We start from the raw sequence: 27,438 nt of genomic DNA on the forward strand, positions 1-27,438 counted from the left end.
ATCCATGCTCACTCCTTCTGGAGAAATGATATAGCCTAAGAACTGGATCTGGGTTTGTTCAAACTCACATTTCTCCAATTTGATGTAAAGTCTATTCTGCCTTAATCTTTCAAAGACCATTCAAACATGTTTGCGGTGCTCCTCCCAATTATCAGAAAAAATAAGAATGTCATCCAGATAGGCAATTACAAATTGGTCCAACAGATCACGAAAAACATCGTTGATAAAATGTTGAAACGTTGCAGGGGCGTTGCAAAGTCCAAATGGCATCACCAAGGATTCGAAATGCCCATACCTGGTTCTGAAGGCAGTCTTCCATTCGTCTCCTTGACGAATGCGGACAAGGTTATATGCCCCTCGTAGGTCAAGTTTGGTAAAGATCTTGGCAGAACGAAGTCTTTCAAACATTTCAGAGATCAAGGGTAATGGATAGCGGTTTTTAATAGTGATCTTATTCATGTCTCTGTAGTCAATGCATGGACGCAAGGTGGAGTCCTTCTTTTCAATGAAGAACAGGGCTGCCCCCGCAGGAGAAGTTGAGTGTCTAATAAAGCCCTTCTCCAAGTTCTCATTGATCCACACCCTGAGTACTTTTAATTCGGGTTCCGACAGGTTGAAAAGGCGACCAAAAGGTATTTCTGCCCCTGGGAGCAGCTCAATGGGGCAATAATATGGGCGATGAGGGGGTAATTGATCTGCATTCTTCTTGTCACAGACATCCCGGAACTCATGGTAATGTGTAGGCAAGTTGTCATATGACTGGGTAGCCACTATGTCACCTTGCGCTTCCTTGGTTGGTGATGAACTTGGTAGGCAAGGTTTTTTGCAATGTTTTTCACAGGGGGGGGACGTAAAATCTATAGTCCGAGCTCCCCAATTGATGGAAGGATTGTGAGTGGAGAACCAAGGAATGCCTAGGATGATAGGAAACTTGGGTGACGTAATCAGCTGAAAGCTGATAGTCTCACTATGGTCAGCCTCAAACAGCAGTACCAGGGGAACCGTTTTATGGGTAACAGGTCCTGAAGATAAAGGTGATCCATCTACTGTCTCCATATCAATAGGGGTAAATGTGTTTCTGGCTTGAATACCATGGTTGTGAGCAAACTCCATATCCATAAAGTTCCCCCCAGCCCCGGAATCCAGCATAGCAGAGCAGGAAATTTCACGGCCCTCAGATACCAATTTAATGGGGATAACAAAATGAGAAAGCAGGGAGTTCACCTTATTCTCTTCAGGAATCAGCGGGGAGACCGACTGGCTTATGGAGTTTATGTGTTCAGGCTCAATCATATCAGTCACAGCAATAGTTCTTTTAACCTTGTTAGGACAATTAATTGCATAATGACCAGAATCCCCACAATATAGACATAAATTCTCTGAACGTCTTCTCTCTTTCTCCTGAATGGAGATGGATCTCTTGATTACATCAACCTGCATAGGCTCAGGAGTGTTAGAACCCAGAGAGACTCTTGAATCCTGCTGAACAAATGGACTAGCAGAGAGATGCATGCCCCTATTACTTCCAAGTATTCCCAGCTTCTCCTTTCTCCTTTCTGTAAGTCTTTGATCGATTCGGATACACAATTGGATGAATTCCTCAAGATCATTAGGAGTATCACCTCTGGCAAGCTCATCCTTTACCTGTTCAGAAAGCCCTTGGCGGAACTGGCTCTTTTGTGCTGCAGGGTTCCAAGTGGTATCTGCAACCCAACTTCTGAACTCAGCTGTGTATTCAGCGACCGAGCGTCTACCCTGCCTTAGACTATGTAATTTTGCTTCGGCAGAAGCACAACGGTTGGGATCATCAAAAACCTGATTCATCGCGGTCAAAAAGGTATCAAAATTATTTAGAATGCCATGGTTTTGCTCTATATAAGGGGAGGCCCAAGCTAAAGCTTCCCCAGTAAGAAGCCCAATAATAAACATTACCTTCTTTTTCTCTGAAGGAAACGCAGCAGGGTACATTTGAAAATATATGCGACATTGATTAAGGAAACCCCTGTATTGGCGGCGGTCTCCATTAAACTTAGATGGTTGGGGCTGGGGCATATGTGAGCTAGGATCATCACGGTTCAGCAGTTGCCTCTGCAGAGCCTGAATCTCTCCCTGTTGCCTATCCACAATGCTTTCCAGTTTGGCAACTTTTTCCTGATGGGTAACCCCAAATTCCTGCAGCTCAGCAATTTGCTGCCTAAGAGGATTCACAACACTTGCTATAGCGGCCTCCATGTTTGGGCCAGATTATTCTGTCACGATATAAGGTCAGGTTCAGAGACCAGTTGCTATAGCAGTAAAAGGCTTACCTGAAACCAGCAGTATAGGTACACCAGCAGATCCCAGGCTCTGACACTCAGTTACACCTCCAGATCAGATCCTGGCTGCCATTCGCACCAGTCTGACCTCTCCTCTTGGGGAGCAGATTTTGGCGGCTCAAACTGACGCTCCTCCCGGGAGGCCGGAGGGTAGATGTTTCGTACCCGAGGGATTGCGCACCCGCCTGCTGCGTACCTACCATAACGCCAAAACTGCCGGGCATCCGGGGAAGAACCAGCTGTGCTGAGTCGTCTCTCGCTTATTCTGGTGGCCAACCCTCCGTGCCGACATTGCCTCTTATGTAGTGGCATGTTCGATCTGTGCCCAGAATAAGTCTCCACGGCATCTCCCTTTGGGTCTTCTGCAACCCATTCCCAATGGGGAGCGTCCTTGGCCACACCTAGGTATGGACTTTATTGTAGACCTCCAGGTGTCTCGGGGTCATACGGTCATCCTCATGGTCGTCGATTGGTTTTCCAAGATGTGCCATTGCATTCCACTCAGGAAATTACCAACAGCGCAAGAACTTGGCCACGGTCTTTTCCAGGGAGATTTTTTGCCTGCATGGGTTGCCTAAGGTGATTGTCTCGGACCGCGGGAGTCAGTTCGTGTCCAGATTCTGGCGCGCCTTCTGCTCCCAGTTGGGTATTAGTCTCTCCTTTTCTTCAGCCTACCACCCGCAGTCCAATGGGGCTGCGGAGCGTTCCAATCAGGCCTTAGAACAATTCCTTCGGTGTTATATCTCGGACCATCAGGACGATTGGGCCGATCTCCTGCCTTGGGCAGAGTTTGCCAGGAACTCGGCGGTCAACTCCTCCTCCGGGATGTCTCCTTTCATGGCCAACTATGGGTTCCAACCCACGGTATTACCTGAGAGGTTCTCACCACAGGACATTCCGGCTGTGGAGAACCATCTTGCTGCCCTGCGTTCTTCATGGGGGCAGATCCAGAGGGCCTTGAAGGACTCAGCGCCAGAAGTTCCAGGCTGATCGCAGATGGTTGCCCGCTCCTTCATACCAGGTCGGCGATCGGGTGTGGTTGTCTACTCGCAACCTCAATCTTCGGGTGCCCACACCCAAACTAGCTCCCCGTTTTGTCGGTCCTTTTCGCATTCTCCGCAAGATGAATCCGGTGGCCTATGCCCTTGCCCTTCCGCCTGGGATGCGGATCTCCAATATCTTTTATGTATCCCTGTTGAAACCTCTGATCTGCAATCGCTTCACTACCTCTCTGCCTCGGCTCCGTCCCATCCGGGTTGACGGTCATGAGGAGTATGAGGTGAGCCGGATCCTGGACTCTCGATTGGTGCACGGTTGATTACAGTTCCTGGTTTATTGGCGCGGTTATGGTCCCGAGGAGCGTTCCTGGGTTCCTTCCGCAGATGTCCATGCTCCTGCCCTCCTCCACGCTTTTCATACCCGCTTTCCTCAGAAACCTTTTGTTGAGCCGCGGAGGGGGAGGGGCCCTTGAGGAGGAGGTACTGTATAGTTAATAATTTACCACTTTTCAGTGCATTCTGGGCATTTGGGAGGTTCTCCTGTGCTTATCTTTAAAAACGATTCTAAACGCAAGCGAACATAAACGCGTTATGCAAACGCGCATATACAGACGGTTTTTAACCTACGTTTTCCAGCAGTCAGTTTCCATCGTTCAGAAATGTCCCATGTGCATGGGGCCTTAAAGTTCTTACATGATATTGTCAGCCCTCCCAAATGCTCCTTTCACATGGGCAGTTGGGGGTGGAACTAAAAAAAGTCCTTACACCTATAGTAGGGGTATTATTCAACTTTGGTCAAAGCTGAACAGTTTGTTTTTATCTACAGATACCCCTTATCTGCATAGGCAGTTTTTTGGTAAAGTTGAACTAACCCTTTAATTACCACCAGTTTCCTAATCAGAGAATTGGTGATAATTGTTTTTTAATCTGTATCAGCCATAGCAGCAGGTTCTTAAAGTGGCAGTACTAAGAAATACCTGAATCTGTCACACATGTCGGAAAGCTGTCACAAGGCTTGCCTGAAATGGGTGCAGGTTGTTTTGAAAGGATCCTATTAGAAATGTGTCATAAATGCTTTACTGAATTCTCCGCTATATATCTGTTTTGCGGGAACATGTGAGGTACAAACCTGACTTGTTTTCTGTTTTGCTCTCTACAGGCACCTACTTTTGTATTGCCCAACAGAGGAGTCTTCCCACATCTGACAATGTCACAGTGAATATTGTACCTTTGCCTAAAAAAGAAGCGATATCTGTTTCCCCTTTGACAACAGTTCTAGCAAGCTGTGATAACCTACAGAAATTATCATGCTGTGTAACTGACTCTGATTTCTCTAGTTACCGTATAACCTTCACAAATGGCACCTCGCCTACACGTGGTAAGTATAAATGTCATATGTGATGTGCGCGACATGTTTTTCAGCAGTGTCTCTGCTCTACCTGTTGGTTTGGAATGCACATCAAGCAAGGATATACCTAATTAATCTTAAAACTGCTCCCTTCACCAACGAACACCTATTTTGACTAACCTTTGTAAGAAGGTTGTACTTACCTCTTTTCAGCCCACTCTAATCAGGTCACATGATCTCTCCTGTGTCAACCAGCACTGGCTGCAGGGGAAAAGAGACTCGACAATGGCTGCTAATGCCTGGATCAGTGACAACACCCATAGGCTTCAATGGTGATTTCCTATCATTGTCAGCGGCATCTAATGGCCACAATGCAGTATTTCTTCTGACTGGGGTATTTCAAAAACAAATGTATATATAAACCTCGTTGCCCTTAGACAAAAATAACAAACTGAATAATAGCAACTGCTGCAACACATATATCTTGAATACTACATATAAGTGACAAATGGAGAACAAACAGTGTGCTGTCCCTTTAAAACATAAATGAACAAATTGCCAAAAAGTGCAAAAAAATACATAAAATAATAACACGATTCATATATAATAAATATCACCTAACAAAAGTTCATATCAAGATTAGTCCAAAACAGTGACAAAAAGTTCTCAGTGTTTGTAAACTTCTTCAAAAAGATGCTCCAGCACCCAAAGTGTGCCCCTTAAAGAGTAAAGCGGCCTCTTACCAAATGGAGATGATCTCAAGTTATAGAGATTGCAAGCGCTTGAATCAAAACCTAAGGCTGGCACCCTCACTGTCAAACCATCAGCTGATTATGTAAGTGCATCGATGGGATATCTGGCTGAGCCCAATAGCAGCCTTTGATCTAAAATATCGCTCACCGCAAACTTATATATAAAGCATAAAGGGAGAAGCCTCATAGTGCAATAAAATCAAGCTTCACTTTATTAATAAAATTGCACTTACATCAGGTAGATGGGAATAAACAGTAAAACATAAGAATGCTCAGCCGCAGTGTTAGCAATGAGCAGTGCGTGATGACATCACACTCAGACTCCACTCGACGGGGTTCCCAAAAATGGCATCCTCTGGGATTGGAGATCCATTCTGAAAAAAATGGGGCATCATGGAATGGACGATTACAGGCATGTACAATATTAAACTGAATGCGGTCAGAATTCATTAAAGGTGGATGAATTCTTATCACAATCATCCTACATTTTTTTTTAATAAATAGATCCCTATGTGTTAGTGTCTTGTTTATAATGACCATAAAAATAACATTTCTGGTATAAACCATTGCAATGTTATTTACTAACGAAATAAAAACATTTTCTGATCATTTGTTGCATATTTGAAATGCAACACTAAAATAAACATGACGAACAAATCCAAAAGAAAGAAAAAAGGTTTAAAGGTCAACTCCGGTCACAAAAACTTTCATTTATATACACTATGTTGCCAAATGTATTGGGCCACCCCTCCAAATCATTGGATTCAAGTTTTCGAATCACCTCCATGGCCACAGGTGTATAAAATCAAGCACCTAGGCATGCAGACTGCTTCTACAAACATTTGTGAAAGAATGGATCGCTCTCAGGAGCTCAGTGAATTCAAACGTGGTATCGTGATAGGTTGTCACCTGTGCAATAAGTCCATCCATGAAATTTCCTTGCTACTAAATATTCCACGGTCAGCTGTTAGTGGGATTATAAGAAAGTGGAAACAACTGGCTACAACAGCAACTCAGCCATGAAGTGGTAGGCCACGTAAAATGACAGAGTAGAGTCAGCACATGCTGAAGTGCACAGTGCACAGAATTCACCAACTGTCTGCAGAGTCAATAGCTAAAGATCTCCAAACTTTGTGTGGACTTCAGATTAGCACAACAACAGTGCTTAGAGAGCTTCATGGAATGGGTTTCCATGGCCAAACAGCTGCATCCAAACCTTATATCACTAAGTGCAATGAAAAGTGTTGGATGCAATGGTGTAAAGCACGCTGCCACTGGACTCTAGAGCAGTGGAGACGTGTTCTCTGGAGTGACGAATCACATTTCTCTGTCTGGCAATCCAATGGACGTGTCTGGGTTTGGCAATTTCCAGGAGAACAGTACTTGCCTGGCTGCATTGTGCCAAGTGTAAAGTTTGGGGGGGGGGTTAGGTGTGGGGTTGTTTTTCAGGGTTTGGGCTTGGCCCCTTAGTTCCAGTGAAGGAAACTCTTAAGGCGTCAGCATACCAAGACATTTTGGACAATTTCATGCTCCCAACTTTGTGGGAACAGTTTGGGGATGGCCCCTTCCTGTTCTAACATGACTGCGCACCATTGCACAAAGAAAGGTCCATAAAGACATGGATGAGCGAGTTTCGGGTGGAGGAACTTGACTGGCCTGCACAGAGTCCTGACCTCAACCCCCTCAACCCAATAGAACACATTTGGGATGAATTAGAGAAGAGACTGGCCTTCTCTTCCGACATCAGTGCCTGACCTCACAAGTGTGCTTCTGGAAGAATGGTCAAACATTCCCATAGAAACACTCCTAAACTTTGTGGACAGCCTTCCCAGAAGAGTTGAAGCTGCAAAGGGTCGGCCAACTCATTATTGAACTCTACAGACTAAGACTGGGATACCATTTAAGTTCATGTAAAGGTGGGCGTCCCAATACTTTTGGTAATATAGTGTATATTCCACAATAATCACAAGGAATGTAAATCTACTTAGTGTGCACCAAATGTCTTTGAAAAACCTTGTAAATATAGCAGCGACATCATCACTGTTCTGTGCATAGTCCGTGCAAAGAGCAGAGCCATCAGAGGGGCCCAGCAGGCTCCACCCACTGTAGGCTGTCTATAGAAAGCTACAGGAGGGGGTGGAGACAAGTCCAGTCACTCTGTACAAGGGAAGAGAGCAGCAGTGACCGGTCTGTATTACAGGAAGCTCCTGCACAGAGGAAAAGAGCCACACAGGATTAGTGTACAGATCTGGAAGAAATTCTTTCCTTTTTACACAAACTCTGCCATTCTCTCCGGAAAAAGAGAAAATGACGAAAGACAGGAGAGCCTTATAGTGTTGTAAATGCACAGAGTTTTTAGAAGTGTGATGATTTGACAAATGTGAAAAGCACTTACATTTGGTAAGGTTGCAAGTAACCAAAATGTATGGTAAATACAACCTTCCAATGTGACATGTGGAGAACATCTCCGCGCAGGAAGTGAGTAGTCGCACTTGTTACCTTTCGGGGACCCAGATTTAGGTCCTCAGAAGAGATATTAGGGTGGTGGTTAGAACTCATGGATGGATAGAAAAAAAATCCCTCAGGTTTATGCAGCAGACGTGGTAATGTAGAGGCAGTTTATGCGGTAGCGTGGGGTGGTGGAAATGGAAGGGTCAAAATAAAAAAAAAACACCACCAGAGGTGCTTGAGCAGTTGTACCAGCAGATGTTTTAGTGAAGAGGCCCTGTCACCAAGCCATTTATTTCAGCAAAAATCATCCAATAAGTTTATATAGGTGTGTAACATACTGTATGTTAGGCATGTTATTTACCAGTAAAGGCCTTCCTTGTGTAGACATTTAACAGATTTTTGACTGTTGCTGGGGGCCCCTATCTTCAATGTAATGTCAGCAGACCCAGAGCTGTCATTCAAGTGACAATCTGTAAGGTTCCTCTCTCCCAACTGCTGAATATAAGGTTATATAGGGAGATAAAGGGAGGGGTGGAGATGCTGGGCCAGCACAGACAGTAATTAGACACTTCAAGAAGAGAAGAGATCTATGATGTACACAGAGAGGGGTGTGCTACAGAATTCACTCTATCTGGAATAGTCAAATTTTCTAACAAGTTCAAAGGCACACAACAGAGGAATAAAAATATGACATTATGTATGGAAAAAAACGTCAGTAAGCAATTAAAATACTTGATTTTCTGTGTTTTTACCTGTATTTTTTTTTTTTTTTACGTTAGTGACCAGGTCCCTTTTAAAGGATAAGTTCACCTTTGGGAACATGTTACATGTTCCACACATTTTTAGGGTGGAACATGTAACATGTTCCAGCTCTTGCAGCGTCTCCCTGATTCGCTATGACAGTGGGCTGGGGATCTTCAACCTGCACCCCGGTCACAATTTGAAAAGAGCGTGCCCACATGGCCATGTCACTAATTCACAGAGTTCTGTGAATGAATGAACTACAAGTACTGATAGCCTTTGCGGCTGATGGCTTATAGTTCTCAATACACTACCAGGGCACTAAGCAGCACTCAATGTAGTTTATTGATTCTTCTGTCATTGTGTAACTGCGTGCCCAAATGAGGTATGAGCAGACAACTTACACTTACAGTCTGCAGGAACCCTACATTGCATCCGCGATCTGCTGATTTCTGTTGCAATGCTTCCCAGGCTTCTACAAAAAATAGTAAATGCACATTTTTTTACCTAAAAAATGTGTATTTATGATTTTTTTTTTAAAAGATGAACACCTTTTAAAGCAAAAATGCACTTCCAATGAAAGCTACACTAATCTGCCATGCTTCACTCTCCAGAGCTTTATTAAATCTTAACACCCCCACCCCAGCTGCTTTCTTACTACAGGAAGACAGGCATAACTTGCACCAAGCCATGACATTGTTTCCAGTACTTCTCTTCAACACTGGCCATGCAGTAAGCAGTTAGAGTTATATAGGGCCATCTCTCAAAACTGGAGATGTGACGGCTTTTTGTGTGACCAGCATTGCTGAGACTTTCAGCAGGGTTTTATAAGCTAGGCCATTACTCAGCGCAAGCTGCATCTGTCTTTCTTTGGTAAGTACCTGGGGTGGAAAGGTTTTATTTCAGAAGAACCTAGGAGGGCTAGTGAGGGCAATGGACTTGTCCTTTAACCTCTTGCCGACCGCGCATAGCCGAATGACGGCTTCACCGCGGCCGGCCAGTTCTGAGTGGACGTCATATGACGTCCTCCCAGAACGCCCTCTCCTGCGCGCCCCAGGGGGCGCGCACCCGGCGATCTCCGTGATCGCTGTGTCCTACGGACACAGCTGATCACGAGATGTGGTGAAAGGCCGATCCCACCGGCCTTTTACCACGTGATCAGCGGTGTCCAATGACACGCTGATCACAGGGAAATGCAAGTGCCGGTTCTCGGCTGCACTTTCCTCACGCTGTCAGATCGTGAGGAAAGTACTGCCGAGAACCGGCAGTTGTCAGAGCAGGGATCGGCACCGATCATCAGGGCACTGATGATCGGTGCCCAGCAGTGACACCCGCAAGTTCCGCCCAGCAGTGCGCCCACTAGCCCCGATCACCCGTTCCCAGCAGTGCCCCCACCTGTGCCCAGCAGTTCCCCCACCTGTGCCCAGCAGTGCACCCACCTGTGCCCAGCAGTGCCCCCACCTGTGCCCAGAAGTGCCACCTACTTGTGCCCAGCAGTGCCACCCACCTGTGCCCACCCACCTGTGCCCACCAGTGCCACCCACCTGTGCCCACCAGTGCCACCCACCTGTGCCCACCCACCAGTGCTGCCCACCAGTGCCACCCACCAGTGCAGCCCAGCAGTGCTGCCAGTCAGTGCCACCAGTCAGTGCCCAGGGGTTGTGCCAGTCAGTGCCGCCAGTCAGTGCCCAGAAGTGATGCCAGTCAGTGCCGTCTATCAGTACCCATCATCAGTGTCACCTATCAGTGCCGCCTATCAGTGCTGCATATCAGTGCCGCCTATCCGTGACCCCTAATTAGTGCTGTCTATCAGTGCCGCCTATCCGTGCCACCTCATTAGTACTGCCTATCAGTGCCCTTTAGTGCTGCCTATCAGTGCCCATCAGTGCCGCCTATCAGTGCCCATCAGTGCCGCCTCATCAACGCAAATCAGTGAAGGAGAAAAAATACCTGTTTGAAAAATTTTATAAAAGAAACAAATAAACTTTTTTTTTTTTTTCAAATTTTTTGCACCTTTTTTTAATTTATAGCGCAAAAAGTAAAGCGCCCAGTGGCGATTAAATACCACCAAAAGAAAGCTCTATTTGTGAGAAAAAAATGATCAAAATTTCATATGGGTACAATGTTGCATGACCGCGCAATTGTCAATCAAAGTGCGGCAGCGCTGAAAGCTGAAAATTGGCCTGGTAAGGAAGGGGGTATAAGTGCCTGGTAGGCAAGTGGTTAAAGTGTATGTCTAGACAAATACGTATTTTCTAGTTTTGGATAGAGTGGGGTAGGATTAGATCCTCACCAGGATTTTACTGCTATCCCGGGCTCCATTATAAAGATTCCCCCTCTTCCTGTCCTGCTTGCAATGGTTTCAGTAGGCAATGTACAAAGACAAAAACTGAAAACTAAAAAGAATTCTTGCCACCCTCTATGAAAGAAAAGCATTTTACTTCTCTCTGCTTTTGAAGATTTTCAGTTCCTGTCTAATAAATGTTGTCAGCAGGATAGGAAGTGAGGGTGAATGTCTCTCAGGATAATTTCATCACTCTATTTTTGCTACAGGATGTCCTCAATTGAATGTCACATAGGGGTTGATTTACTAAAGCTGGCGAGTGCAAAATCTGGTGCAGCTGTACATGGCAGCCAATCAGCTTCTAACTTCAGCTTGTTCAGTTAAGCTTTGACAAACAACCTGGAAGCTGATTGGTTTCTATGCAGAGCTGCACCAGAATTGCACTCTCCGGCTTTAGTAAATAACCCCCATAGTATTACTTGGTCCGCAAGGACATACTGTAAGTACATGGGCATGCCCCATGGTAGGGGTTCTAGTCTTCTTCTGCTAAATGTAGCACCCTTATATAATCAAATGCAAAAATAAAAATAGGGGAAAACTGTCATTGATTCAAATATGAAGTTTTTTTAAATCAGCAGTCACTCCCACTATGGGCTGATCCTATTATCATTATGTTCTACAAGAAACCGATGGGAAAAGCAATAAAAAAGGGGGCTAACAATAATGGTGTGAACCGCCCACGCTCAAAAACAAATGGCCTGAGCAACCTAAATAGAAACCGCTGCTAACATTAAATCATATACCAGTGATCATGTTAAACTATTGCAAGGAGGAATGTAGCACTACTCACATGAACTACTAAATAAAAGTGCATAAATAATAACAATATTAAATAGTGTATCAAAATAAGTGAACAAATATTGAAACAAATATTGAACTAATATAGTGCCAAATCAAGTGGAATCATGCAAAATAAAACTTATCAAGTGACACTACTATATGTGGACAAGCCTAAGAACTCAGCAGTGATAGTGATAAATATTAATTCATGCTTCCAACTGTAAAGAATACAATATATATGCTCACATTAAAACAAAAAATACAATATATATGCTCACATTCAAAAAAATGTAGTGACGCACTTCCAGCGTGGCGGCCATCTTGGTACTCCCTTGTACACCCATGTATATTCCATACATCCAATAAGCATGGGTTTGGGGCTGTGATTTCTAACATTTGATGTGAGTGCGCAATTTACTTGTTACTGTCCTATTATTGGCAATAAACATACTGCACAATGGGAGCATGTGTTTTATGTTTTTGAATGAGATGCTAGCACAGTATTTGTCACAGGAGCCAATATTGGTGTGCTGACCCCTAAAGGGAGATTTGTGTGCGGTGGGAGCTGATCTGTTTGGAGTGACAGCAAACTTAGAGGATCTTCGAGAGGGATCCAATTGAGCGCTTTGACCTGCAAGGGTCGAAGTTTTGAGGTGAGAGGCTGATCTAGTCGGTGGTCGAATTATCATCTGTCAACCATCTACCCACTTGTTCACATAAATATAAGTACAAGTGTTTCATCCGAGTGTGGTCATCTATGTGTTTTTCCACTTTATGAGCACAGAATTAGATATATTTTTTGTGTTGTTTGCGGTTGCACTTTTGCAGTTCACTATTATACACATTGATTGTATTGATTGTTTGGTCACTTAATGGGGTATTTGTAGTTACATGTGTGTGTTGATGTACACGTTTGCTCAATTTTTTGGGATATTTATATAATTAATTTATGAGTCAATACTTTTTTTTGAATGTGAGCATATATATTGTATTCTTTACAGTTGGAAACATGAATTAATATTTATCGCTATCACTGCTGAGTTCTTAGGCTTGTCCACATATAGTAGTGTCACTTGATAAGTTTTATTTTGCATGATTCCACTTGATTTGGCACTATATTAGTTCAATATTTGTTTCAATATTTGTTCACTTATTTTGATACACTATTTAATATTGTTATTATTTATGCACTTTTATTTAGTAGTTCATGTGAGTAGTGCTACATTCCTCCTTGCAATAATAAAAAAGGGGGGACATTAGGATTAAGGAGCCTTCAAATATGAAAAAATACATCTTTATTGAAAAATTAATTCATAATTATCATATATGGCAGTGTTTATCAAACTTGTTTTAGTCAAGGCACTCTTTAAAATCATGGACAATGCCAAGGCACCCTCTAAAATTATGGACAGTCCCAAGGCACACTTCAAAATTGTGGACAGTCTTGAGGAACCCCATTCTAAAATGTAAAAAACTATTCTAATAGTTTTATATAATGCAGCAACATCCATATGCGTAGGACACCCAATGTGAGAAAGCAAATACACTTTTGCACACTGGTACTGACTAGTATTCCAATGTTTCTCTTCTCCCTCACTGAGCTAATGTGATCCTGTACTGACAGTGAGGGGCAAGGGAGGGTCAAACAATGATGCTGTGCAGGCTGCCAACACCCTCCTTATCAACTGATGATGTCATTGGATGTCAGGATGCCGACAACTAGAAGGTTGTAATGGTGCACAATGTGGCTTTGTGTAACTAAAATGGAGGCCTGTTCTACCCGTTGGTTTGAATATATTTGGGCAATTTTTAGACAATTTTTAGACATTATGCCAAGGCACCGCTTAAGATACCTCAAGGCACCCCGAGGTGCCTGGGCACCGTGGTTGAAAAAGGCTGATATATGGATATGTATACCAATATAAATAAACACCTTCACCCTCACCACATTTACCCTAGGTTCACACCCAAGTGTTTTCTGCAGTGCTTTGCGTTTTGCAGAAATGCACTACAGTCCATTTAATATGATTTCCTATGGGACTTGTTCACACCTGTGCGTTTTCACCTGGTGCATTTTTTTAGAAAGGGTCAGGGACTTTTTTAAATGCAAAAAGTTGCGGTTTTGGTTCTATAGACTTGAATGGAAACGCTGCAGAAAAGCATGTATTGCATTTTTCATGTGTTTTGCCACATTTTTTATGCACTTTACATTTTAAATCTGCCTAGCAACAATAAAAATGAAAAAAACTGAAAAAAAATAGCAAAAGGCATAAAAAACACGGCAAAAATGCATAAAAAATGCAAGTGCAAAAATGCAAAACACAACACAATGCAGAAACTGCTCAAACTCAATCTGCATAGGTGTGATTCTAGCCCGAAATAGTGTCAGAGAAAACCTACCTGTATATAAAAAGGATGGATTTCATTCAATACCTCAACCCAAACAGAGATTATATATTTAATTATCCTAAATCAGTGGTCTCCAAACTGCGGCCCGGGGGCCGGATGTGGCCCACTTCACGCCTTTACCTGGCCCTTGGGCAGTATTCCACCAACTGATGTAGCTCCATTCCCCCTACTAAACCATCAATGGGTTACTATTCTTCTCATTGATATCAACAATGGGACACTATTCATCCCCTTAAAACCAATGATGGGGGGGCACTGATGTCGGGGCATTTTCTACTCCCACTGGGCGCAGTCTAGCCCAAGTAAAGCCAGGAGGACAGTAAACTGGCCCTTTGCTTAGAAAGTTTGGAGACCCCTGCCCTAAATGATTCTTATATCCAGAATGAAGAATTTAATACCAACAGATATTATTGACTAAGTTTAGGTTCACACCTATGCAGGTTGTGTTTGAGACATTTCTGCATTGCGTTTTGTATTTTTGCACTTGCGTTTTTGCCGCATTTTTGATTCATTTTGTGTTTTTTTTTTTTCTTGTTGCTAGGTAGATTTTAAACACAAAATGCATCGAAAATACAATACATGCTTTTCTGCAGTGTTCCCATTGAGGACTAAAGAACCAAACCCGTAACATTTTGCGTTAAAAAAAAATCCCTGACTCTTTACAAAAAATGCACCGGTTGAATCTGTCCCATAGGAAATCATGTTAAATGGACTGTACTGCGTTTCTGCAAAACGCTGCAGAAAACGCATAGGTGTGAACCTAAGGTTACTGATTCCTTTTATTAATTAAAAGCCAAGACACACTGAACATGTAGATAAACCCTTTAAAAAACATATCAAAAGTCATATCTAGGGATTAATCAGATACCTTCAAACAAAATACCATATGTATAATTGTCATGTCTTCATATCAGGCCAGTTTGGATTACCAATCAAATCTGAGAGCTCTCAGAAACAAAGGGACAGGCATAGAGAGTAAACAAGGATAAACAAGGTGGTCACACAATTAATAGATGTGCAGCATGCTGAGCAAGCATTACACCCAGTCAGTCCTTGGGGCAGTTAGTGAACGATTCAACATATCTTTTGCTGAGTCTCAGGGCATGACAATGTATCGTGGACAAAAAGTGAGTCAGGTGAGTCCCAATGTGCTTTGCACTTGGAGTTACATCAACTGTGATTCTACTTTAAGTCCCAAATATAGACAGAACTAAGTATGCCTATTATAGCAACAGGAATCCAAGCCGAAAGAGACAACTGGATTGTTATCTCCCACAGGATACAGTCCTGCCCCCCCAAAGTCTGAACTAAAACTGTCTGAAGTAAACTGTCCCTTTCTTTAGAAAGTTTGGAGACCCCTGCTCTAGAACATAGTGGGCAGGAAAGTTAAATGGATGGAGTGAATATTAATTGTTCTTCAGCCAATCCCTTGGGGGGGGGGGTGCCAAGTAGGTTGCTGAAGGGACTGATAAACAGCAGGGTCTTCCTGTTGGGTCAGCAGCTCTACTGATTCATGTTGTTGTTCATCAAGGTCCTGGCTGTGGCAGAGCTGGAAGGCCTACACCTGAAGTAGTATCTCTGACACCTTGAGACTTTACCAAAGCCCCGATTCATAGTTACTTTGGTAATCCAGTTGAAAAAAGACAAAGGTCCATTTAGTTCAGCCAACAGAAAAAAAAGACAGACACATACACACAAATAGAAAAACTTCATATAGGCTATTTTATACCCACAATTGATCCAGAGGAAGGCAAAAAAAAACCCCAGCAAAGCATGATCCAGTTTGCTACAGCAGGGGAAAACAAATTCCTTCCTGATTCCCCAAGAGGCAATTGGGTATTCCCTGGATAAACTGTACTTATACATATTATTACCCAGTTATCTTTTTTTAAACAATCTACTGAGCTGACCAGAAGCAGCTCTTGAGGGTTCTATTCCACATTTTCACAGCTCTTGAACAAGCCTTTCCATATTTGGTTCACACTAATGCAGTGTGGGATTCGCAGCGATTTTAACGTTTCCCAAACTGCATCACAATCGCCCTCCATTCATGTGATCCGCTGAGGGTGTCAATGTTAATGACACCCCAAAAATGGTTTGCAAAACACTGTGTGATTGCCTGAATTGGATAGCATGGGTGCCTGCACCTTTTTGGTGCAGATGCAGTGTGATTTGAGCCATACAAAGTTAATGGGCTCAAATCTCTCTGCACAGAATGGCATGTGATTTGAACAGCAATGCAGTGTGATTCCTTTCCAAATCTCATGCGGTTCTCCGCACTGCATTACTGTGGACCTAGGCTAAAGAATCCAGTCCACACAGCCTCACTAGAAGGCACCTAGAGGAAGCTGAAGAAGCACAGCTGCCCTCCTGGCCTCGTGAGAACAGACTTTATTACAAGATCCTGGTAACTATGTACTTTTGGGAGAGCTGGGCCAAGTAGTTGTTGTCCTGAGGTGATCCTACCTCTGGCCTTCTCTAGTCACTAGCGAGGAAGGACTCTACCATGGTCCTGACTGTGAGATTACAGACTGGTTCAGTCTAACAAGCTGCTTTATATTGTCCAGCTGTGAGAGATAAACTTGGCCATATCTGCTAGTTTGCTAAAGAGAAGAGTTTCCACTACTGTATCTACTATGCGCAATTGTTTTGGCGTAACCCACACCCCTTTATCCTTTCCTGTTACAAGTTCTACAAGCAATAAATATTAAAAAGACAACCCTAGATTGTTTAATGAGCTTAGAGTGAATGGGCAGTTGCTGTGTGCCTGGCTGCCTCTGCACTGTTTTGGAAAAAGAACCTGTTAACCACTTGACCTACGCAAGGTTTACCCCCCTTCCTGACCAGGCCATTTTTTGTGATACTGCATTATTTTAACTGACAATTGCGCAATGCTGTACATAAATGAAATGTATGTCTTTTTTTCCACACAAATAGAGCTTTCTTTTGGTAGTATTTGATCACCTCTGAGTTTTTTTTTATTTTTTGTGCTATAAACAAAAAGACTCCAGATTTAGAAAAAAAAAAATAATATTTTTTATTTTCTGCTATAAAACATATCCAGTAAAAACATTTTAAAAATCAAATTGCTTTATAAACTAGGCCAATATGTATTCTGCTACATATTTCTGGTAAACAAAAATCCCAATAACCATATATTGATTGGTTTGCACAAAAGTTATAGCTTCTACCAACTATGCTATATACACTGCTATGTATACTGGAGTTTGTATTTTATTTTTATAGTAGTAATGGTGGCGATCAGTAATTTATAGCGTCACCGCAATATTGCAGCGGACAATCGGACACTAACTGGTACTACAGTGTTCAGTGCTAAAAATATGCACTGACACTGTAGTAATGATACTGGCTGGGAAGGGGTTAAACATCTAGGGCGATCAAGGGGTTAACTGTGTGCCTAACTATGTGTAATGTGTACTGTGTGTGCTGTTTTTAATAGGTAATGTGCTGAATTCTATTCCCTGCAATCCATTGGCTGGCACCTGCTGATGGACTTCTGCTGTGACCAATCACAGCAGAAGCGGTGTTCCGTACACGCACACCCACAGCCAGGAAATGAAGAATCATGTTAATATATGAGATTCTGCACGGCCACTCTGTAGTGATATATCTGCTATGGGGCGGTTGGCAAATAATTAAACTCAGCAGCCCCCGTGGGGTAGCATTTTTACTTCTGTTTGTATTGCTGTTGGAAAGTTATCCTTACTTCCTGCCTGTTGTCACTAGAACAGGGAGTGAGGATAAATCTCTCTTGGGATAGCAGTAAAATATGGCAGGGGTTATAACCCTATCCAAAACTAAAGGGAAAACTGGCTGGATATACATACAGTTGCAAGAAAAAGTATGTGAACCCCTTGGGATTACGTGGAGTTTTGCATGAATTGGGCATAAAATGTCCTCTGAATGTCATCTAAGTCACAACAATAGAAGAACACAGTCTGCTGAACATAATACTACACAAACATTAGATGTTGCCATGGTTTAATTGCACATAACATGTAAACATTCACAGTGCAGGGAGGAAAAAGTATGTGAACCTTTGGACTTAATAACTGGTTGACTCTCCTTTGGCAGCAATAACCTCAACCAAACGTTTCCTGTAGTTGCAGATCAGACCTGCACAACAATCTGGAGTAATTTTGGACCACTCCTCTTCACAAAACTGTTTCAGTGTAGCAATATTCTTGGAATGTCTGGTGTGAATCGCTCTCTTAAGGTCATGCCACAGCATTTCAATCGGGTTGAGGTCAGGACTCTGACTGGGCCACTCCAGAAGGCGTATTCTGTGCTGTTGCAGCCATTGTTTTGTTGAATTACTTGTATGCTTTGGGTCATTGTCCTGTTGCATCACCCATCCTCTGCGGAGCTTCAGTTGGCGGACAGATGGTCGTACGTTTTCCTGCAAAATGTCTTGATAAGCTCTGGAATTCATTTTCCCATCAATGACAACAATCTGTCCAGGCCCTGAGGCAGCAAAGCAGCCCCAGACCATGATGTTCCCTCCGCCATGTTTTACAGTGGGGATGAGGTTTTGATGTTGGTGTGCTGTGCCTTTTTTTCTCCACACATAGTGTTGTGTGTTCTTCCCAAACAACTCAATCTTGGTTTCATCTGTCCACAGTATATTTTGCCAGTAGTGCTGTGGAACATCCAGGTGCTCTTTTGCAATATTCTTTTTGGACAGCAATGGCTTCCTCCGTGGTGTCCTCCCATGTACTCCATTCTTGTTTATTGTTTTCCTTATTGTAGATGTGTCAACAAAAATGTTAGCATGTGCCAGAGATTTCTGTAGGTCTTTAGCTGACACTCTGGGTTTCTTCTTTACCTCATGCAGCATTCTGCGCTGTGCTCTTGCAGTCATTTTTACAGGACGACCACGCCTAGGGAGAGTAGCAACAGTGCTAAACTTTCTCCATTTGTAGACAGTCTGTCTTACCGTGGACACACGAACATTAAGGCTTTTGGAGATACTTTTGTAACCCTTTCCAGCTTCATGCAAGTCAACAATTCTTGATCATAGGTCTTCTGAGAGCTCTTTTCTGCGAGGCATGGTTCACATCAGACAGTGCTTCTTGAAACCAGTAAACCCAAAACAGGTGTGTGTTTTTTAAGGGCAGGACAGCTGTCAGCAACACATCCAATATCATCACACTGATTGGAGTCAAGGTTGGCTCACTCCTGGCTCCAATTAGCTCTGGGAGAAGTCATTAAGCTAGGGCCTCACATACTTTTTCCTCCCTGCACTGTGAAAGTTTACATGTTATGTGCAATTAAACCATGGCAACATCTAATGTTTGTGTAGTATTGTGTTCAGCAGACTGTGTTCTTCTATTGTTGTGACTTAGATGACGTTCAGAGCACATTTTATGCCCAATTCATGCAAAACTCCATGTAATCCCAAGGGGTTCACATACTTTTTCTTGCAACTGTATATATATAAATCATGTATAAAAATAGTAACTGTTGTCAGCACTCTTCCATAATATCACATCATGACATACCAAATTCCTCCTCTGTTAACATCGCACTTTGTTCTATTAAAAAAATACAATTTGCTCCTTAGTGTTATTTCACGTTTGCTTTGTGCCTTATTTTCTTACACTGAATATTTACTTGCAGAACCAAATTCAAATTGTTATTCCACAAATGTGCCTGTCAGTTGTGATGGATCAACAACCACTGCCAGCTGTGTGGTCTACAATAGTCTGAATGACAGTGTCCAAAGCGATATCATGACTGTCAAATATGTTAAAGGTAAGACAAATTAGTCTCCTGCCTAAGTAACTCAGTCCTAAGGGCAAGAGATGGTTGATGTGATGAAAATATACTGTACCAGGAAATGTTGTATTTGTTGCATGGACAAATGTGTCTGATCTTTTGTTACATATCATAAACCTGGGGCTTGTTCACACATTTTACTGCACAGGATGAATGCAGGTCACTGTTAGGACACACAGAAAACAACTATTTTCTATGTGTCCTATTCACACGGAGGTGCAGTGCTGTGAGCTGCAATAAAATGCAGAAATGCTGCATTTTATTGCACCGTACAGGACAAGATCACATGTCACTGTACATCAGCACAACGCTGTTGATAGGTGCGGTTCCCAAATCAGGGTAGCAACAACAGAGAATGGTTCTTCTTTAGGTGTAACTCCCATGGAGGGTTCTCTGAGCTGCCCTGATGGGGCAGTCCAGGCATGGTCCATCAAGCCCAGCCAGCGAGAAGACTGAGGAACTGTGGGAGCACCGAAACCGGTAATAATACCTGCAGTGAGGCAGATGTGACAGCAGCAGACATAGCAGTGGATGGCAGAGGCAAGCCTTCCATCCCCAAGTCCTGTGGTTCCTCCAATCCAGCCAACCTCTTGTAGAGCAGGGTGTTGCAGCTCATGCATTCGGCCCAGTGGAAAAAGTTGGACGAACGCCTCCGGCACATTGGACACTGGATGAAAGTCATCCTAGTTCCCAATCCGACAAAGGGACATGGCAATGAGAATAAAAGAACCCAGTGTCCATTACACTGTTCAACAGGTAAAAAGTTTTGGGCATAAAATTAGCTAATCTTACATAATTTTGGGGTGCTGAAAACGAAAATGACCCTAAAAAATGTTGATTGGCTCTAGTTTCCATGATATATTCACCCATCTAATGACGTAAGCCATTCAAAATTATGATGCAACTTCAGCTGCATATTGCGCAATTGATACTGGTGACCAATAGAAAATTGCATGTATACTGAGATGATGCAATATTAGCCTTTAATTGCATCACTTCACTGCATAAAAGCTGCAGTATCTGTAGCTGATTGTAGTTCGACAGCGTCTTTACATTTCGTTTTATGCTTATATAGGCTACTCAGTAATGCCTCGAACTTGTGTGAATAAAGCAGATAATTTCTGCTATATCTGCGGTGAAATAACTTTTATCTCACAAAAAAGGAGGATAACAGGAATGATTAAGAAAGCCTACAACTTGTATTTTGGCTGCAAGATAGGAGACCAGGACAAGAGCTGGGCACCACATATATGCTGCAATTCTTGTGGGACGGCACTGGAGCAATGGTTGAATGGAAAAAAAGCATCTATGCCTTTCGCTGTGCCAATGATTTGGAGAGAGCCAACAGATCATGTTAGTAATTGTTACTTTTGTATGGTGCCTCCAACAAAAGGGCTAAATAAGAAGAAAAAGTTATCTGTGCACTATCCAAATATTCCATCGGCAATACGTCCAGTTCCTCATGGAGAGGGGCTACCAATTCCTAAAGCACCAGAATCCTTCGTGGTTGAGTCAAGTGAGGAAGAACCTGAAGCGTGTAATCATCAACCGTCAACCTCACATGACCCAGACTTTCTTCCATCCACACCCACTGAACCACACCTCATTACACAAGTGGAATTGAGCGATCTTATCAGAGACCTGGATCTTCCGAAGAACAAGGCAGAGCTTTTGGGGTCAAGACTACAACAGTGGAATCTCCTAGCAAGTGATGTTCGTACGTCTTTCTACCGTCATCGTCAGAAAGATCTGATCCCATTCTTCGTCCAGGAAGGTGATATTGCTGTATGTAACAATGTTCATGGTTTAATCTCAGCCATCGGCGTATGCTATGATCCCGATGAGTGGAGGCTGTTCATTGATGCTTCAAAGGCGAGTCTTAAAGCTGTTTTGCTCCATAATGGCAATCAGCTGCCGTCAGTTCCAGTTGCTTACGCAGTTTCAATGAAAGAAACGTATGCAAACTTGAAAGAGCTTTTAAGGTGCATCAACTATGATGAACATCAATGGTCGATTTGTGGTGACCTGAAGGTGATTGCTATCCTACTTGGACTTCAAGGTGGATATACTAAGTACTGCTGCTTCCTCTGTGAGTGGGACAGTCGTGCGAGAGAAATGCACTATGCCAAAAGAGACTGGCCATTACGCCAGTCATTGCAGCCTGGAGAAAAAAATGTTAACTATCCAGCACTTGTAGACAGCAATAAGATCTTATTACCTCCATTATACATCAAGTTGGGATTAATGAAAAACTTTGTTAAGGCAATGGACAAGAATAAAGCAGGTTTCAAGTACCTGATTAGCAAATTTCCAGCACTTAGTGCTGCAAAAATAAATGAAGGAGTCTTTGTTGGGCCACAGATTCATAAACTTATTCATGATGATGAGTTTCTTTCTCTGTTGCGTGGAAAGGAAAAGGCTGCCTGGACAGCATTTGTATCAGTGACATCAAATTTTCTTGGAAACAATAAAACACCAGACTACAAGAAAGTGGTAGAAAAACTCATCCAGACTTACAGAAATCTGGGTTGCAACATGTCTCTAAAAATTCATTTTCTACATTCGCATCTAGATTTTTTTCCCACCAAACTGTGGAGCAGTGAGTGATGAACACGGAGAGCGCTTCCATCAAGACATTGCAGCTATGGAAAGAAGATATCAAGGTAAATGGAGCCCATCAATGCTTGCTGACTATTGCTGGACAGTTGTAAGAGATAGCCCTTTCCTCGAATACAAGAGAAAAGCCAAGAGAAGCAAAACCGACACAAACTGAAGACAAAACTAGTGAGAATCCTAAGTATTAAAATGATTCTACTTAGCTTATGGCTATAATTTTTCTTGGTAATCCTATGCAATATATTATGCCATTTAGGCTTTGTTATGTAGTCAATATCACTTGCTTTATATTTGTGGAAAGACATCTATCTATATAATTATTGTGCATTATGTAGTCATTACGCCTATAGTAGAAAACTTTCCGTTTACAGAAAAACTAGAGCCAATTGACAAATTTCATTGTTATATTTGAACTCAGAATGTGAAATTCATTAAGAAATGGATCCTTTTGTTTCCAAAACTGGCAAAAAATAAAAATTTGTTGAACAGTGTTATCACTGTTCCTTGGGTTGGCTGGGGCTGTTTCCAGGGTAACAACTGGTGCACCATGTTGGACAGCTTCCAGCAGCAGGAACCACGTGGAAGCAAGGCGCTTCTGGATTTGTGCTCTTTTTATTCAGCCTCTAATACTATAAAAGCCAACTACAGTAGAGCATACTGTCTGACATCACTGATCATGAGCTGGGCACACTTCCGTACACAAGCTAGACACATGCCATGGTCTCTTTACAGGATAGACTTCAGGTGCATGCAGGGGACGTATCCTGATGAGTACAGCAAGGGTTTGCAGGAATTAATGTGCCCTAGCAGGGACACTAAGTCACCGGTCACACCGCTGTGATTTAAAATCACGTGATTTGTGTGCGATTTCAGCGCGATTTCAGGTGCAATTTGTGAAGACTTTATTGCTGCTTGTGAAGATTTTCAACCATTTCTTGCAATTTGAAGTGCTATTTCCATTATATTCTATGTATGTGAAATCGCCAAAAAACTGCAGAAAAAGTGATGCAGGAACTACTTTAGAAATCACTCTGCAGCAAAGTACAAATGTTAAGATACTGACATTCACATTCATTGGATGTGATGATTTCAGGTGCAAATTCAATTCCCAAATCGCACCTGAAATCGCACCCGGTATGACCGGGCACTAAGAGACTGCACCTGGTAATGCCTTAACAGGCAGGAGTTTGCGGTCATGTGTACACAGCATTAAGGCATAACTCCAGACATAGAAGTAGGCACTAACTTAATTAACTCTTCTGTAACTCGTGGCCAAACCTGTTTACTGGTAACTCTAAGCACTCTAGACACAGATACTAGTTAGAGAACACCATTCTACAGGTGTGCAGCATTTAGGGACCATTATCACAGAGCCTGTACTGGTCACCACCAACACAACAAATTATTTCACCTCACTCCCGGTGACATGTCCGACTGTTGCTCCTGGACACAGGGAACCTGGACACAGGGAATACACACTTGACTCTAAGTACATGCTGACTCTCTTCCCAGGGGCCCCTCTACATCTCTCTTTCTCCCATGACTCCCAGGCTAGGTCTCTAGGTATGCTGTGTTGCGGATCCAGTCCCAAATGTGGGGAGCCAGCCGCTAGTGAAGGGGCCAAGCATAACTCCCCTCCACTACCAGAGTAACTGATACCTTTACCAGACATCCTTTCCCTGGCTGGTTGGATGCCTTTAGCAAATGACGCAACAGAAATATAGTCTGCACTAGACAGCATCCTGCATGCTGGACTCTATCTACTATATCTCACTAGCTCAGTCCCCTTGTTGTTGTGTGTGTAAGCCCTGTTCATTTGATATGCTGTGCATGCACCCCTTCAAGAGACTTCAGACCAGGCAAAAAGGTGAACAAAATAAAGATTCCTTACTGAGGTAGTTTGCAGTTAACAGTACAGTTGTCAAGACTGCTCCATAAGTCCCTGTACAGAGTTCTAAGTGTCCCATTAAGTATTTGTAACTTAGGCAGAAGGCAAAGTTCTTTTTAGGCAATAAATCCACAATAGGTGGTACAAGTCTTTAGATTCCATGATTGGCAGTAATCTGCAAAGGGAATAGATCCATGATTGGCAGCTGTAAGTCCATGAGGGTCTTTAGGCTCCAGACCCTATTGGAATCCCCGACTGCCCTTCCATCACCCCGCAAAGGGTGATCACTTCAGCAGGGTAACAGGCTACATTTTGGCAGTATCCAAGGAGGCTTTCTCAAGGGGCTTGCAGTTTGGTATGACTTATATGGTATGGGGGCTGTAATCTTGCTAAAAATGGCATAAAAAACATTACCCTTCCAGCTTGGTTACCTCCAGCTCACAGGTGAACCTGAGCACACAGTGCAACATAATGACATTGTAACATTTTGCACTTGGCTGGCTCAATTACTGTGAGGACCCAAGCAAGGACAGGAAAAACAAGAACTCACATAGGAAGACACATCAGCCCTAGCACCTGCCTTCACACTCCCTTCAAATTCCCCAGCTACAAAATCCTAACTGATGAATTAAATACTCTTGACCACTGAATTCTGTATGCTGTGCTGTCCATCCCCACCAAGTGAAAAATTTTACGTAGTGAAAAATGTCCCCCCTAAAAAAGTAACACCTATCATTCTCCTCTGCACCCCTATCCACAGCTCACCTCTGCACCTCCCATCCATAGTTCACCTCTACAACTCCCTTCCACAGCTCACCACTACACCTCCAGTCCTCAGCTCACCTCTGCACCCCACTGGATACAACTCATCTATGAACTTCCACCCAAGCTCACTTCTGCATCCTTGTCCAAAGCTCACATCTACACCTTTCACTCACAACCAACCTCTGCATTTCTGTCCATAGCTCACCTCTGCACCCCCATCCACAACTATCCACAGCTCCCTTCTGCACCCCCATCCACAACTATCCACAGTTCCCTTCTGCACCCCCCATCTGCATTCACCTTTGTACTACCCTTGGACTCACTTCTGCACCCCCCTTTTGCAACTCACCTCTGCAGCCCTATATGCTATTCACATATTGAAACTCATCTCTACACCCCCAGTCTGCAACTCATTTCTGCACCCCATGTCCGCAGCTCATCTTTGCATCCTCTGTTGTAACTCATCTCTGCACCCTCTTCTTCAACCCCTTTCTGCACTCCCCCAATCCGCAGTCCATTTCTGCAGTCCCATCCGCAACTCACCTCTACACCCCCTGTTCGCAGCTCACCTCTGCACCCCCTGTCCATAGCTCACCTTTGCACGCTTCTCCACAGCTCACCTCTGCAACCCCTTATCCACAGCTCTGCTCTGCACTCCTCCATCTGCTACTCACCTCTGCACTCCCCCTATCCACAACTCACCTCTACACCCCCTGTTTGCAGCTCACCACTGCACCTCCTGACTGCTCATTGCTTCCACCACTCTCCCAGGTAGTATTTTATGCTTTCCTTTTGTTTAAACTCATCTTTTACCTAAGACGTTAGGACAGTCCTATGACACCACAGGGTCCTCTTTCTCTTTGGTTCTTTTCTTGGCTGGGCTGTCCTCAGTGATGCACCATTACACAATGAATGCAGGGCACCATGCCATGCACTCCAAGGGGGCAGGCCCCTATACCCTGCACTCACTGTATGTTCTTAGCCTTATGGACTGATTGACACTGGGTGACATTTAACCTGGAAAGCTGAGGACATCTTGTGGTAAAAAAAATTATGTGGGGGCAACTCCAAACAGGAAGTATTGCTTTGATCAGTCCAAGGGCGTAACTATAGTCATAGCAGCAATTGCGGACTGATTGGGGGGGGGGGGGGTGGCTATCATTGTTGTCACAGATGAATAACAGCTTGTAAATGAGATTGTCACACCTAGTCCTGCCTACTGCTTTCAGGATTAACAGCCCTGCCTCTGCTGAATCCCTCCCACTGTGAGCTGCAGTGGCTGGGAGAGGAGTGTATGAGACACAAATGAAGGAGGATTTGCCTGATGCAATGGAATTAAAATTAGTGGGTTCTTTTTTTTTGCTCTTGCTTTACATAATAACGGGATTTGACTTGTTTTGACTGCCACACAGGAGTCTTTATATTTTATTTCAGTTAATACTGTACTTTTTTTTTTTGTCCAAACAAATTTTATTGAAGATACATACCATGTACAGACAGAGTTACAGCTTTCAGATGGGTTATATTCCAAAGAAATTACATTAAAATACAATACAAAGAAAGAAGATTAAGGGAAAAGAGAAAAAAATGGAGGGAACTTCAGGCAACTTTCATATATAGCAAAATGGTACCTATGCAGCCCTTATCAGTCCTAAACATGTAGATATTTGTTAATTACAGAAGAGCAGAAGGCCAACACATTTGACTGATAGCCTTTGTCAAGTCAGCATAGTCATGCATATGGTGTTACAGGACAACTTATGACAGCAGAGTATAGGAATGAAAGGTCAGAGGGGTAGGACGCCTCTCATTCCCAAGATGCAAAAAAATGTACATTTGAGCTATTGTGACAAGGAGTAAGAGTTATCAGATATACTTCTGCCAATGTTATCCTCCTAGAGAAGTGTTCTCCCGGTCATATGGCTCCAAGGAGGAAAACAAAAAAGGGGAGGGGGTGTGGAGGGGAGAGGGAATGGGAGTAGGGAAGGTGTGTGGGAAGGTATGATGCAGGTAGAGGAGAAAAGGGCATGACATTAAAAAGATGGGGGGGTGAAAAGATCAAGAGAGAAGATCAGGAATAATTAGCAGAGAGTGAAGGAAAGACATCTCCTCAAGTGCCTGATGGAGGAGAAGGAAGAGAGAAGTAGGATGTAAAAGAGCCTCCATCGAAGCATCTCTACTTCTACCCTACCCCTGTATTCGATTTATCTCGCTGGTGCGGGTGAACGTGTA

At 43.3% G+C, this 27,438-nt stretch overlaps 1 protein-coding gene across 1 annotated transcript in view; it reads left to right on the top strand.

Annotated features, from left to right (window-relative positions):
• Positions 1-27,438, top strand: part of LOC149455744 (adhesion G protein-coupled receptor F5-like) — a 180,071-nt gene that overhangs the window by 96,710 nt on the left and 55,923 nt on the right. The window contains exons 10-11 of the mRNA XM_089685892.1: positions 4,473-4,691; positions 19,779-19,913. Of these exons, the coding sequence (XP_089542018.1) occupies positions 4,473-4,691; positions 19,779-19,913 (354 nt within the window). The remainder of the gene's footprint in view (positions 1-4,472; positions 4,692-19,778; positions 19,914-27,438) is intronic.

Source organism: Staurois parvus, unplaced genomic scaffold (genome assembly GCF_062004578.1).
Source record: "Staurois parvus isolate SC_StPar_1 unplaced genomic scaffold, SC_StPar_1.0 ptg000388l, whole genome shotgun sequence".
In the NCBI taxonomy this organism is placed as follows: domain Eukaryota; kingdom Metazoa; phylum Chordata; class Amphibia; order Anura; family Ranidae; genus Staurois; species Staurois parvus.